The sequence below is a fragment of the Lithobates pipiens genome, unplaced genomic scaffold (genome assembly GCF_037356315.1).
Source record: "Lithobates pipiens isolate NorthernLeopardFrog02 unplaced genomic scaffold, aLitPip1_a1.2 Scaffold_23, whole genome shotgun sequence".
In the NCBI taxonomy this organism is placed as follows: Eukaryota; Metazoa; Chordata; class Amphibia; order Anura; family Ranidae; genus Lithobates; species Lithobates pipiens.
Window position 1 is genome coordinate 120,794,161 of NW_027507785.1, and position 15,483 is coordinate 120,809,643.

The 15,483-nt window shown below is 43.2% G+C and overlaps 1 protein-coding gene across 4 annotated transcripts in view; it reads left to right on the forward strand.

Moving 5' to 3' along the window:
• PRKCD (protein kinase C delta) overlaps nucleotides 1-15,483 on the forward strand; it is a 217,586-nt gene that overhangs the window by 93,754 nt on the left and 108,349 nt on the right. For all 4 annotated transcript variants that reach the window (XM_077452275.1, XM_077452278.1, XM_077452277.1 and 1 more), the window contains one exon: nucleotides 13,681-13,803. In XM_077452275.1, coding sequence (XP_077308401.1) covers nucleotides 13,689-13,803 — 115 coding nt within the window. In that variant the 5' untranslated portion in view covers nucleotides 13,681-13,688. The remainder of the gene's footprint in view (nucleotides 1-13,680; nucleotides 13,804-15,483) is intronic.

The following is a 15,483-nucleotide window of genomic DNA, read 5'->3' on the forward strand; positions in this document are numbered from 1 at the left end:
AATGATATTAGAGAAGTGTATGCCCAGCATAATGCTCGGTTCACACCTATACAGTTTGCTTTTGATCCATTTCTACACTGCTTTTTTGCATTTTTTTTTTATATGCGTTTTTTTTTTTTTTTTTTCAATTTGTTTTTTGGTAGATATTAAAAATGGAAATTGCTGCAAAACAGCACTACATGCTTTTCTGCAGCTTCTCCTTTGAAGTCCATTGAACCAAAAAAAGCACCCTTTTGCATTGAAAAAGTCCTTAACCCTTTCCAAATAAGCAGCAGCTGAAAAAAAGCATAGATGTGAATGTGTCCCATAGGAAACCATGTTAAATAGACTTGTGAGTTTCTGCAGAAAGCAACTAAAATGTAAGGTACAAAAAGAGCAGATAATCACTACTATAAGGGGTTCATTTATATTGTAAAGTAATGAAAGTAAAAAAAAAAAAGTGTGTGTTGATAATATATATAGAGCTATATCAGGGGCGGACTGACCACTCATGTGGCCCCCGGGCAATAGGAGACTATGGGGGCCCCCTAGGCAATCAGATTATGGGGCCACACAGTATACACAGACATGTTTCTATTGGCTGAGAAGGTACTGGAGAGGTGGGGCAGCTATAATCTCTGGATTTTTGGCCCAAACGGATGTCGGGAAGGGACATTTCAGAGACGGATTTAAAAAAAAAACACAGATTTTTTACATACTGTCCCTGGTTTTACTGAGGCTGGCAACCCTGATGGGGGCCTGATTGATTGAGGAAAAAAAAAAAAAATATATATATATATATTATAAATCTCACACACAGTGCCTTGCGAAAGTATTCGGCCCCCTTGAACTTTTCAACCTTTTGCCACATTTCAGGCTTCAAACATAAAGATATCAAATTTTAATTTTTTGTGACGAATCACCAACAAGTGGGACACAATTGTGAAGTGGAACGAAATCTAGAGGATATTTTAAACTTTTTTAGCAAATAAACTGAAAAGTGTTGTGTGCAAAATTATTCGGCCCCTTTACTTTCAGTGCAGCAAACTCACTCCAGAAGTTCAGCGAGGATCTCTGAATGATCCAATGTTGGCCTAAATGACTGACGGTGATAAATAGAATCCACCTGTGTGTAATCAAGTCTCTGTATAAATGCACCTGCTCTGTGATAGTCTCAGGGTTCTGTTGAAAGCGCAGAGAGCATCATGAAGACCAAGGAGCACACCAGGCAGGTCCGTAATACTGTTGTGGAGAAGTTTAAAGCCGGATTTGGATACAAAAAGATTTCCCAAGCTTTAAACATCCCAAGGAGCACTGTGCAAGCGATCATTTTGAAATGGAAGGAGTATCAGACCACTGCAAATCTACCAAGACCTGGCCGTCCCTCTAAACTTTCAGCTCAGACAAGGAGAAGACTGATCTTGATCTTGAAAACAATACTTAAAGTGGAAGTAAACCCATCGATTTTTATTTTTTATTTTTTTTTAAAAGGCATGCCGGGAATGCTAACTGCAGCCAAGAGGCCCATGATCACTCTGGATGAACTGCAGAGAACTACAGCTGAGGTGGGAGAGTCTGTCCATAGGACAACAATCAGTCGTACACTGCACAAATCTGGCCTTTATGGAAGAGTGGCAAGAAGAAAGCCATTTCTCAAAGATAACCATAAAAAGTCTCGTCTAAAGTTTGCCACAAGCCACCTGGGAGACACACCAAACATGTGGAAGAAGGTGCTCTGGTCAGATGAAACCAAAATCGAACTTTTTGCCCACAATGCAAAACGATATGTTTGGCATAAAAGCAACACAGCTCATCACCCTCAACACACCACCCCCACTGTCAAACATGGTGGTGGCAGCATCATGGTTTGGGCCTGCTTTTCTTCAGCAGGGACAGGGAAGATGGTTAAAATTGAGGGGAAGATCTGGCGCTTGTCAAAAATAAAATTTCCTGGATCATGATTAATGAAAAATTGACTAGTATTCTCCGAGACCAACAAAACCGATTTGAAAAGACATGGAATCCCTGGGTTAAATATCTTCAGTCACCGTGAGGGGGGGGGGTTAGTGGGCTGGAGCGTGGGGATCGTCTATATACTCTCTCTTTTTCCCTCTTTTTTACTCCTTTTTCTTTTCCCTTCTTCTTCTGCTCTACTTCTTTTTTTTCTTTTCTTTTCTCCTTTGTTTCTTTTCTTTTATTCTATCTTTTACGAACAGGGCCACTTTGCTCCCATAGTTTGGATTTCGAATGGGTGAAAGTGGACTTTAGGGAGCGTCTGAAACAGCAAGCGCTCACTATTACATGACTACTACAACTCAGATCTGGCTTACAGATCTCCAACTCACGACAATTTTCTATGGTAAACCACAAAGGCTTTTGTTAATATTGTCTGATATTTTTTTGAATAGTCCTGGCAGGTGAATTTACCTGTTTGTTGATATGTATTATAATATGAATACCTATGGCTTCGTTCGCATGGATCTGAGATTCACAACTGTACTATGAAAGTGAACTAAATATGTATAGAAGTGAACCCTTGTTATTGATGGAAAAAATATAACTTTAATAAAAATTATTGGAACACAAAATTGAGGGGAAGATGGATGCAGCCAAATACAGGACCATTCTGGATGAAAACCTTTTGGAGTCTGCAAAAGACCTGAAACTGGGACGGAGATTTATCTTCCAACAAGACAATGATCCCAAACATACAGCAAAATCTACAAAGGAATGGTTCACAAATAAACGTATCCAGGTGTTAGAATGGCCAAGTCAAAGTCCAGACCTGAATCCAATCGAAAATCTGTGGAAAGAGCTGAAAACTGCTGTTCACAAACGCTCTCCATCCAACCTCACTGAGCTCGAGCTGTTTTGCAAGGAAGAATGGGCAAGAATTTCAGTCTCTCGATGTGCAAAACTGATAGAGACATACCCCAAGCGACTTGCAGCTGTAATCGCAGCAAAAGGTGGCTCTAAAAAGTATTAACGGGGGCCGAATAATTTTGCACGCCCCACTTTTCATTTTTTTTTATTAGTTAAAAAAGTTTCAAAAATCGAATAGATTTCGTTCCACTTCACAATTGTGTCCCACTTGTTGGTGATTCTTAAGAAAAAATTAACATTTTATATCTTTATGTTTGAAGCCTGAAATGTGGCAAAAGGTTGAAAAGTTCAAGGGGGCCGAATACTTTCACAAGGCACTGTATGTATGTGTATGTGTGTGTGTGTGTATATATATATATATATATATATATATATATATATATATATATATATATAATATATATATATATATATATATAATTTTCTAGAACTAGGATATATGAGCATTTTATGGCCTCATGTACACTGCTGCTGCTAAATGGTCGCTCAGAAGCAGTTGGATGCTTTTTTTTCAACTGCTCCTCAACTCATCCAATGTTATCTTATGTTTACATGTACACAGGTTCTTTTAACCACTTGCCGACTGCTGCACGCCGATATACATGGGCACAATGGCAGCAGTGGGCAAATGGGCGTACCTGTATGTCATCTTTAATGGGCAGGGCTAGTGGGCGCACCTGTCGTGTGCAGCATGCCCGCGGACTCTGTCCACAAGTGATCCGCACAAGGGAGCCGCAGAACGGGGAGATGCCTATGTAAAGAAGGCATTTCCCTGTTCTGCCTAGTGACATGACAGAGATCACTGATCCATGTCATCGGGAGCAGCGATTGCTGTCATGTGAGTGGTAGTCCATCCCCATCACAGTTAGAATCACTCCCTAGGACACGCTTAACTCCTTCATTGCCCCCTAGTGTTTAACCCCTTCTCTGCCAGTGTCATTTTACACAGTAATCAGTGCATTTCATTTACAGGAAAAAAAAATCATTAGTGATGTCATGTGTTGTAATGTATTTGTATTGTATTTTTGGACGACAACTATACTGACTAAATGAAAATCGTACGATCTGGAATTGTAGAAGGAAAATTTCCCTGCATGTCCGATCAAATAATATTGGATGAACTGTTGTGATCGGCTGTCAAAAGTAGTGTACACACGATCTGAAAAACCTGTCAGGTAGGCTGTACAGGGCCCCTTGATTTCTCGCCCCCCACCTGTCTCCAAGTCATTGCCCATAGCTCTTAGAGGGACATTTTATTTTTTATTTTTTATTTTTTTAAATGGCATTTTAGTGTCAATATGAGATGTGAGGTCTCTCTGACCCCAGATCTCATATATAAGAGAACATGTCATGCTTTTTTCTATTACAAGGGATTTTTATACCTTGTAATAGGAATAAGAGTGACACACTTATTTTTTTCACTGTTCTTTAAAAAAAAAAAAAAAAAAAAAAAGAAAAAAAGTTAAAATAAGAAAAAAACTTTTTTTTAAAAACGCGCCCTGTCCCGCCAAGCTTGCGTGCAGAAGCGAACGCATATATGAAAGCGGTATTCAAACCACACATGTGAGGTATCGCTGCAATCGTTAGAGTGAGAGCAATAATTCTAGCCCTAGACCTCCTCTGTAACTTAAAATGTGCAACCTGTAGAATTTTTTAAATGTCGCCTATGAAGATTTTATAGGGTAAAAGTTTGTCGCCATTCCATAATCAATTTTGAAGCATGACATGTTGGGTATCGATTTACTCGGCGTAACATTATCTTGCACAATATAAAAAAAATTGGGCTAACTTTACTGTTGTCATATATATATATTTTTTTATTAAATAAATTATTTTTTCACAAAAAAGTGCGCTTGTAAGTTCGCTGTGCAAATACGGTGTGACAGACAGTATTGCAACGACCACCATTTTATTCTCTAGGGTGTTAGAATAAAAAATATATATGTTTAGTGGTTCTAAGTAAAGGGAAGGAGATGACAGGCAGGGGAAGCTCCATTAGCATTGCTGGTTGTTATTCCAATGGCCACCACAAGAGGGTGCCAGATTTCAGAAAAAACCATAGGATCGCAGAAGGCCTCAAAGCCGGGGGCTCAATTAGCGGCCACCGGCGGCGCGGCCTGGCGCGATCACGCTGGGGGGGGGGGGGGTCCATGGAGACAGGATTCCCCCAGCTGTGCTGCCCCAGGCGCCAGGTCACTAATTCTAGTCGCAAATGCGACCTGGCGCCCAGGTTTTGTCGAGCCCTGACGTACTGAACCCTTTTTTCTGTTCGGACCAGAATCGGATCGCATGTGTGTTCACACATATGCAATCCTATTCATGTCTGTACTGTCAGTTTGCAGTGCAATATGTGAGCTGAAATGGGGGTGGTGTTAACATATAATGACACTCCTGAGCAGTTCACATATGGCAGTGTAAACTGCCGTGTATGTCTGGTGCGATGCGGTAACCCGCAGTTGATTCCCAGGGTTCTCGCATAGCACAAGTGTGAACCAGGCCTAAAAAGGCATAGGTGTGAATCAGACCTAAGTGAGTTGCTCCATCAGTCTCTCTGCTGTCCTCCTCTGCGTTCACTTTTCTCTCCAACCTCTACTTTTACTGAAGAGCGCCACATGTTTGTTAGCAATAGTACTTGGGGATTTCTGCACAAATATGCTGTATGCTCTCTTGGTTCATGCAGCACATTTCCTTCTGTTGTCCCCTCTCTAGTGTTTTACACACTACACATTGTTACATTCTTTTTCTGTGTGTCCCATTTAAAGTGATTGTAAACCCTCCCCTACAACTTTGTCCCATGTGAATCAGCATAAAAAACCCTAATGAACACTGCTTGATATCTCCTTACTTGCTTAGTATTATTGTAATCCTTTTTGTTCTTTAGAATGATGTCACTGAGCATGCCCAGATCTCCCCTGATTTATGGCACACGCTCTGTCTTATCTGTTATCAGGACTTCCTACAGCACACAGCTCTGTACTCCCAGCAGGCTGCTAATCACTCAGAGCTTCCTTCTACACACCATGTGACCTCACATACAGTGTAAAGCAAGAATTGGGACAGCATTACTGCAGTCTTATCAGCTGAAGCTGATAGGACTCATACAGGCAAACACTAGGTAATCAGCACAAGTAAATACTATGAAATAAACAAGTCAGCTATGAACAGGGAAGCGGCGTTGCCATAGAAACGTTGGATTGAGAAGGAGGCTTGGTTAACAGTACAGGAAGTTCTCAATGTAAGGGCGGAAATACACTCCACTGTGGACTCAAACAATACTTAAAGTGTAAGTAAACCCATCGATTTTTTTTTTTTTTTTTTTTTTTTTTTTTTTTTTTTTTTAAAGGCATGCCGGGAATGCTAACTGCACATTGGCTATGCTCTCAGCCAAACTATCAAACCATCCAATGGCTGGTGTCATAACGAATCACATGTGCAGCACCATAGCAGTTGAAGATTAAACAGAGGCAAAGATGGCAGCTTCCTTGGCTGAAAACGATAGGGGAGTTTACTTCCACTTTAAGATGGCGCTGCCTAACCCCTGGAAACAAGTTTTTTAAAGTTTCTTTAAACAGTAAGACCCCTTTCACACCACACCGCAGATGGCGTGGGCGGTAAAACGCTGCTATTTTTAGCGGCGTTTTACCGGCGGATTTGCGGCGCATTTTGGCCGCTAGCGGGGCGCTTTTACCCCCCCCCCCCCGCTAGGGGCCGCGAAAGGGTTAAAACCCCCGGCAATACGCCGCAATAGCGGTGTTTTGCCGGCGGTATTACAGCGGTACCCCATTGATTTCAATGGGGAGCAGTGGTAAACACACCGCTCCTTCACCGCTCCAAAGAAGCTGCTGGATTTTTTTCTGACGTCCTGCCAGCGCACCGCTGTAGTGTGAAAGCCTTCACACTACACACAATGGTGCAGCTTCTTTAGAGCATTTTGCAGGCGATATTTCTAACGCTATAGCGCCTGCAAAACGCCCTGGTGTGAAAGGGGTCTAAGTAATATGCGATTTGGGCTGGATTACAGTGGCTATAGTTTGATAATTACTTATTATAATGGACTAAATGAATGAAAAGAAGCATCAGAGTGGGAGAGTTTACTTCCTCTTTAAAGTCGTATTGTGCACTCACTGCATGTTCATCAATATGGAAGTTTGTAGGATCAGTTGCAGAATGAATTATTGGCCTACAAAGTACTAAAGCAACATATTGTCATGTTGTGGATGTGGGGATTTGGCTTTATGGAGAGTGGCAATTCACCATATTGATGGATCTTACAGTTTTATATTATATTACTATCTGATGGCCATGTGAAATTATCTGTGCAAATTGTTTATGGAACTCTATGTAGCACCATACTGCACATCTGTTTGACGCTGACACATTATTACTAGGGATGCACCGAATGGGTTTTTTGGTGCCGAAACCGATACCGAAAATGAAAAATACACTAGGCCGAAAACCGATACCGAAACAGCACCGATACCGAAAATGACTGTTTTCAAAAAATATTTTTATACAGGAGATGGTCAGAGGCTGGGGACATGGTACAGGAGGTGATCAGAGGCTGGGGACATGGTACAGGAGGTGGTCAGAGGCTGGGCACATGGTACAGGAGGTGCTCAGAGGCTGGGCACATGGTACAGGAGGTGGTCAGAGGCTGGGGACATGGTACAGGAGGTGGTCAGAGGCTGGGGACATGGTACAGGAGGTGGTCAGAGGCTGGGCACATGGTACAGGAGGTGCTCAGAGGCTGGGCACATGGTACAGGAGGTGCTCAGAGGCTGGGGACATGGTACAGGAGGTGGTCAGAGGCTGGGGACATGGTACAGGAGGTGATCAGAGGCTGGGGACATGGTACAGGAGGTGGTCAGAGGCTAGGCACATGGTACAGGAGGTGGTCAGAGGCTGGGCACATGGTACAGGAGGTGGTCAGAGGCTGGGGACATGGTACAGGAGGTGGTCAGAGGCTGGGGACATGGTACAGGAGGTGGTCAGAGGCTGGGCACATGGTACAGGAGGTGCTCAGAGGCTGGGCACATGGTACAGGAGGTGGTCAGAGGCTGGGGACACGGTACAGGAGGTGGTCAGAGGCTGGGGACACGGTACAGGAGGTGGTCAGAGGCTGGGGACACGGTACAGGAGGTGGTCAGAGGCTGGGGACACGGTACAGGAGGTGGTCAGAGACTGGCGACGCGGTACAGGCGATGGTCAGAGACTGGCGACGCGGTACAGGAGGTGGTCAGAGACTGGCGACGCGGTACAGGAGGTGGTCAGAGAGGTGATAAAAGAGTTAAGTGCAGCCAGTGATGCAGCCAGTGTTGCCCCCTGTGATGCAGCCAGTGTTGCCCCCTGTGATGCAGCCAGTGTTGCCCCCTGTGATGCAGACAGTGTTGCCCCCGCCCCGCCCCTGGTGCCTCCCATGATGGGGGTGAATAGCGCAGGACTGATGCAGCCAGCGATGCCCCCTTTGATAGACAGATCACCCGTCCAATCTGGACAGGTGATCTGTCTATCAAAGTTCCCCGGACAAGGGGGAGGGGCTGTGTGTGACGGCGCGCGACGGGGAACACACAGCTATTGAAATTAAAGCTGTGATGTTCCCGGCGCTCTATTCAACCAGACTGCTCTCTTCACTGCAGAGGGGCATCGCTGGCTGCATCAGTCATGCGCTATTCACCCCCATCATGGGAGGCACCAGGGGCAGGGCGGGGGTGGAGTTCCGCCCCAGGCCCCGCCCCATTTTCGGCTCACTTATCGGCCGTTTTTTCCTTTCGGCAAATTGCCGAAAAGGGCATTTTCGGCCGATATGTTTCGGCGGCCGAAATTTCGGTGCATCCCTTATTATTACACTTTTGCCCCGCAAGTTTACCAAGTCTTAATAAAAAACATTGTTTACACTAAAGTAATATAAAACAATACATAATCCACATAACTAAAGACACTTAGGCCTCTTTCACACCGACGTCCCGTTCAGGCCCGCCTGTCAGTTTTTTAGGCGGACCTGAACGGGTGCTCCATAGAGGTCTATGGAGCGTCGGATGTCAGCGGTGACATGTCCGCTGACATCCGACCCGCTCCGATCCGAAAAAGTGTAACGGAGGAAAAAGCTATTTTTCCATCCGTCTGCGGATCGGATCGGATGACGACGGGCACTGCGGTCCGTCGTCATCCGATCTCCCATAGGGGAGAGCGGCGCTGTGACAGGTCCGTCCCTGCGCAGTGTGCAGAGACAGACCTGTCATCTCCCTGCTCAGCGGGGATCGGCGGAGTGATCCCCGCTGAGCAAACGGACATCCACGGGGCGGATCAGAACTGATCCGCCCCGTGTGAAAGGACCCTTACATTTAAATATAAAAGGCACCATTCCAATTTAGTAGTTTAAGAAACTGGCACACTGCCAGTAATATTTGAACAGGGTTTACGGTCTAAAATATGTGGAGATTCTGAAGCAGGGCAGCTAAATAAATCTGGTAAAAACTTCTTGATTCAGAATTATATAGTTTAAAATCACTAAGACATCCCTGACAAGTTCCTCCAAATACAAAAACTGATATTGCTAATTATGAAGCACTGGTAAACTCTGCATATTACTCTTTGACTTGCTTACTGTCTCACCGTGGTGCTGTTGTGAGGAAGTTGTTGAAAGCTTGTTTCCGGAACCATTGTAAGTACAGAGACACTATAAATGATCATATTTCACATAGTTTGTAGTCCTAAACATGTTAGTATAGTGAAATTTCAGAAACAGACCAAAAACAAATTACTCATTAATAGATGGGGTCAGATGCCCAGCAATTTAGAGATGTGGGAGTGGAAGGTCATTTAGTAAAGACTCAGATTCCTATTTGCAGAACCATGGGCTGTTGCCTTTTATCTTTAAAAGAGATGTTTTTGGAATCAAAAATAAGAGTCATAATCGCCTAGCTGGCTGCAGCACCGATCCCAGCTGCAACTGTCCCCCATCACCTCTACACCGAGAACTGAGTGATCAAAGACCACTGATTGCTCAGCTCTCTGTGTTCAGTCTGCAGAGAGGCGGTGACTGTCAGTCACAGGCTCTTTGCTTTGCCCCTCCTACGCTCACAGGGGCGTCAAGCTGTGCAGGGGACAGGAGTGGATGGCTCCTTGCTGATAGGCTGAGCCAGCTGCCAATCCAGGCATCTGGGTGGATCCTGACTGAAAAGTCGGGAGTGATCCAGAGCCTGTACCATCTGTGTGACATTAGCCGACAGTGGTTACAGGAGTGCGGAACAAAGTGTATTCCTGTTACCCACAGGAGAAATAGGGCCAAAGGGGCTTTAGCTCTACCCCTCCTTTTAGGCTCCGATGAGGTGTACAGATAAACCCATGCCAATACAACAACCATCAGGAACTTTAGAACCACAAAAATAGTTAATATTTATCATCAATATAAATTATACCTCAAAAATTTGACACCAGTCAAATATTTTTTGGGCATTGACTTTGCAGCTACATACATTTCTCAGTCTTCTATATATATTTAGTACTCCTGGTTGCTGAGATTTTTTTCAGTAATGGATGCAGGTGTCGATATCCATTGACATCTTGGTTGCTGTTGGAAGTACCAAAAATGACAGCATGGTAACTGTATTTAGTTTCTAGTTCCGGTACTTGTGATCTTCATATAAAACGGCTTCCTCTACACAATAACCCTGGAGCAGACAGATTTTGCAACAATGTCTCTTATTTATGTAGTCTAAAAGTGGTGCAGCATGTGCCAGATTCATGTACCTGTCTAGAACTTGTGCTTGAATTTGGCTTATGCTTCACCACTTTTAGACTACATGTTACACTTTCGCAAAATTTGTCTGTGCCAGTTTCGCTCTCTGTACGCCAAAATAGTGTCGGTCTTAATTAGCTCCACTTTCATAAGATATATGAACTGTTTAGTATTTTATTTTGAATTTGACACATTCATTGCTCGACAATGCAAAAGTGGGGCAATTGTTAAACTATTGGAATTTGGTGCATATATCTCTGTCTGAACCTAAAGCGTTGTATATTCTTCATGAATTTGCCGCAATTCATTGAAAAGGGGGATTAATGCCAGAAAAGGCCTGCTGGTACTTTATTGAATTCTCCCCTATGATTATAACTGGAGTTCCCAGTCATGAGATTTAGCTTGGCCATAAACATGTGATGGCAGTTGCCAAATCTTTTGCATCTGGAAGACCCCCTCTGCTTGCCAGCTGGCACTATTAATGAGAGTAGCTTACAAGTTAATGAAGTGCTACCCTGTTTCCCAGAAAATAAGATCTAGCATGATTGTTGGTGATGGCTGCAATATAAGCTCTACACCCCAAATAAGCCCTAGTTAAAGTCATTGTAGGTCTTATTTTCAGGGTAGGGCTTAATTTCAGGGAAACGGGGTAGGGCTTATTTGGGGGGTAGGGCTTATATTGCAGCCATCGCCGACAATCACGCTAGGTCTTATTTTCGGGGAAATGGGGTATGCACCTCTTTAATTAAAAAAAACTCACCTTTTATGGGTAGCCCCCTAAACTTTAGGAATAGCTTTATGTTGGGCAAAACATCTCAATAATTGCAAGCAATGCTTCTGACTCTAAGCATCTCTTGAAATTTTCATTTTGTTTGTGAATTACTGGGAAGAGATGACAATCGCTACAGGTATGGAAGTAATTTTGACTGATAAGGAGGCATATATCACTAGAGCATTGATCTTTGGCAAAGTGAGACTGAAGCGTGTCCAGCGATTGTCTCTGCTACCGTAATAGAGCTTTGATACCCTAATACAGATGTGAGGTAGTGTAAAGGCAGGTTTACCCCTTCTGAATTGTAACAGTGTGTTTGTGTATTCATGTATAATTTACGTTTTGTTTGTCTTGCCAGCATTGGAAGCACAGAAGGCATGTATGTGCTAGAGCCAGCCCCCACCTATGTCTACTCTTTTCCACCTCCCGTCTATCCCTCAGCAAAGCACTATTACAATGTCATTTGGTAGTCACATGATTGGTAGATAGTAAGCTGCAGGCTACATGCTCCTACTATATGCTTCTTTACAAATACAGTTCACGTACCAGAAATAGTGGAAGCCATTTTGTATTTATTAAAAACTGGTATATAGTACTATCTCTCTTTTTTTTATTTTTTTTTTTTATTTCCTTTCAAAATTGGCACTGTTAACGCTATAGACTCCAGGCAAGCTGATATATACACAGAAATACACATATGGAAGATGCCAAAGGATTTGTAATATCTATCCAGTCCTGTTTGGCAGGAAACCAGATTTTTTTTTTTTCTGTTGCAGTTCAAAAACGCATACGGGATTCCTCCCCATCTTACCCTGTGACTGGACGGTGGGCACAGAACCAGCAGACTTATAAGATAATTTCCCTGCCAATCTGCTTTCTCTTTCTGAGCAGCATGCACCTTGCACTGCAGCACATCATTTGACTCCTTGCGCTGCTTCCCCTACCCCAGTCTGAGCTCTTCTGTACAGGGACTGCAAGATGCTGACATAGTTAATTTCAGATGCTTACATTGCTTTCATTAAAAAAAAAAAAAGTGTTTTAATGAATACATAGCTGCATTCATTTGTGTCTTTTTTTTATATCTGCCTAGAGTTTGGATTGGATTTAAGGCCATTTACTGTTAGTATTGTTGCATTCTGAAATTCCACTTTAAACCATGGGTATGGGCCATACGTAATCTTGTGATAAACCTGCGATTTGCAACGTGATAATGTGGGTAAATGCTTTTTTGGCTTTTACTGTTCTGTTTATGTAGCTGTAATATAAACAGTGAATGTTTTTTTTTTTTTCCTTGAAGATTTAACACAGGCGTTCATCTCTCCATTAGGACTCTGTCCAGAGTAAACCTTTTCTCATCCTGTGTCAATCACCCGATGCACTATTGCTCTTACTATGTCTGACTATGAATGTGTGAAACATTTCCTGTGTTTGCCTAATTTGACATTGAACTCTGGTTTAAAAAGAAAAAAACATTTTAAGTATAAAAATGGACCGTCTTTTGCTCTAAGCCTCTTCCAAATATATCCATATTCTTTTTTTCTTTTTCTTTTATTTGCAGGTGTGATCTGACTTCCTGTTAGGGGATGAATACATTTATTCATATAAGAATGTTGCCACCCTCCCTTGCTTGCTCCCGAGATAGACTTGGAAATGTGCACTGTGGTCCCTACTGCATCTTGGGAGCAAGCAAGAGACGGTGGCTATGTTTCCACATACAGTGTGACTATGGAGAACTAACGTCTTCATCCTCCAGCAGGAAACCAGATCGTGGCAAAAACATTTGTAGGCGGCTGTGAGCAAAAAGTGCATTTCTAAGTCTAAAGGCTCAACAGACCTTCTGTGTGCAGCTCTTCGAGGACTCTCCCTTCTCATCGGCTGAGACAGCAGCGAGAGTCATTGGCTCCCACTGCTGTCAGTCACAGCCAGTAAGCCAATGAGAAGAGAGAGGGGGTAGGGCCAATTCTCAGCTCTGTGTCTTAATGGACACGCAGAGCATAAGCTCGAGAGTGAGCCTGCTTGGGTGCCCCTACAGAAAGCTGTTTGCTCTGGGAGCACTTGGCAGAAGGGAGGGGCCAGGGGCGATGGCAGGGAACCCGAGAAGCTGGACAGAGCAGGTAAGAACAAAATGTGTGTTATTTTAAAGAAAACATGCCTTTTAAATCACTTTAAGAAAACATACTTGAATATAATTTTTTTTTTCTTTTAAAATCAGAGTTTGGCGTCACTTTAAAGGGTAAAGTGGAAATGTGAAAAAATAACATTTCAAAAAAGTTATCCATATAGTAAAATAAGCTATTTTCTATTTCAGGTTGCACCATGGCTCCTTTCCTGCGGATTTCCTTCAACTCATTTGAGTTGGGCTCAATGCCAGCTCAAGCAGAACCTTGCCAGCCATTCTGTGCAGTGAAAGTGAAGGAATCTCTCAGTACAGGTAAGAGAAGTATCATTTATCGTGTCCACCAGGTATGTCATGGCAGTTTCTCTTTTGTCTCAAAATATCTTGTCCTAAAGACCCAAAGCTTTTCTCCAAAAAAATGTTTAGGTCTTTTACTGTGTGTTGTGGCAGGAGATGTTGTATACAGTATATATTTTTAATGTTGGGAAAAATGGGGTGGTTAAATGTTCTTTGAGATTTTTATTGCCATCTGTGCCACACTAAGGCAGATTATCTACCACTTCCTGTCATAGTGTCAATGAAACCTAGGCTTATTTTTCTATTGGGTACATAGCAGGAAAACAGCCGCTCTAACCGTTCGTTCTTATTGCAGAGTAACTTTTAGATAATTCCTGACAAGAGTCAGTTGGCTTAACACTGCTCCTGGGGAACACTGCATTTTTCTGCCACTAAAGTTTGGGTTTGTAAGTTGTTGGCAGAGAGGGATTGGCAAGTAAACCATGCATTTTTGAAAATGAGGATACATTGTAGGAATGTAGACCTATAGACCTATATAGACCTATTTAGGTGTCACTAAGTCCACTTCATAAAAAACTATCAATAAATGCTGTTTTATTCATGCTTCACACGCTATGAGATTTGTTTTCTTTATTCTTGCAAAAACCTGGTTGATCCTGCTGTTCTTTCTCCACCTTCTGTTCATGTCCCAAATTCAGCTAGGGATTTTTCAGCTCTGGTGGCAACTCTGCACATGCTCTGTTTCCAGTAAGTTTCTATGCTGAGCATTTTCTCCCCATCTCATCTGAGAAGCCTGTGAGACTATAGAGTCACATGAGGGCATATACACAGTGGTAAATGACAGCCTGCTCCCTCTCTCATCCTCCATGCCCACTAACCAGCTAAACATAATGGGGGCAACATATATTACATGTAAATTAATTGTGGCTTTGCCTCCCTCTTTTTCTAAGACACGGCTTGAAGGTCATGACACAGCCTGTGACAGACCGAAATCCACCTACAGCATGTGACTGACAAAAATCCGCCCACACCAGGGCCGTCTTTAATGTTGATTGGGCCCTGGGCAAACATTTTCTTGGGGCCCCCAACTGCTATTAGACATATAACAAATAGCAGCAAGACCCAAATCAGTTTACTGCAGCAGATCAGGCAGCAATTGGTTGCCAGATGATACAGCATATTATTACCCATCACTGACTGGTTGCTAGAGGTTACAACACATAATTTCTGCTTCCTCATTCATTGCTAGAGGTTACTGCACATCATTACTGCTCACTGAGAAACGGAAGACGGGAGATGACCAGAGACTGCGGATCTAATACAGGAGATGACCGGAGACTGCGGATCTAATAGAGGAGATGACCGGAGACTGCGGATCTAATAGAGGAGATGACCGGAGACTGCGGATCTAATAGAGGAGATGACCGGAGACTGCGGATCTAATAGAGGAGATGACCGGAGACTGCGGATCTAATAGAGGAGATGACCGGAGACTGCGGATCTAATAGAGGAGATGACCAGAGACTGCGGATCTAATAGAGGAGATGACCAGAGACTGCGGATCTAATAGAGGAGATGACCAGAGACTGCGGATCTAATAGAGGAGATGACCAGAGACTGCGGATCTAATAGAGGAGATGACCAGAGACTAAAAATCTAATACAGAAGATGACCAGAGACTAAAAATCTAATACAGGA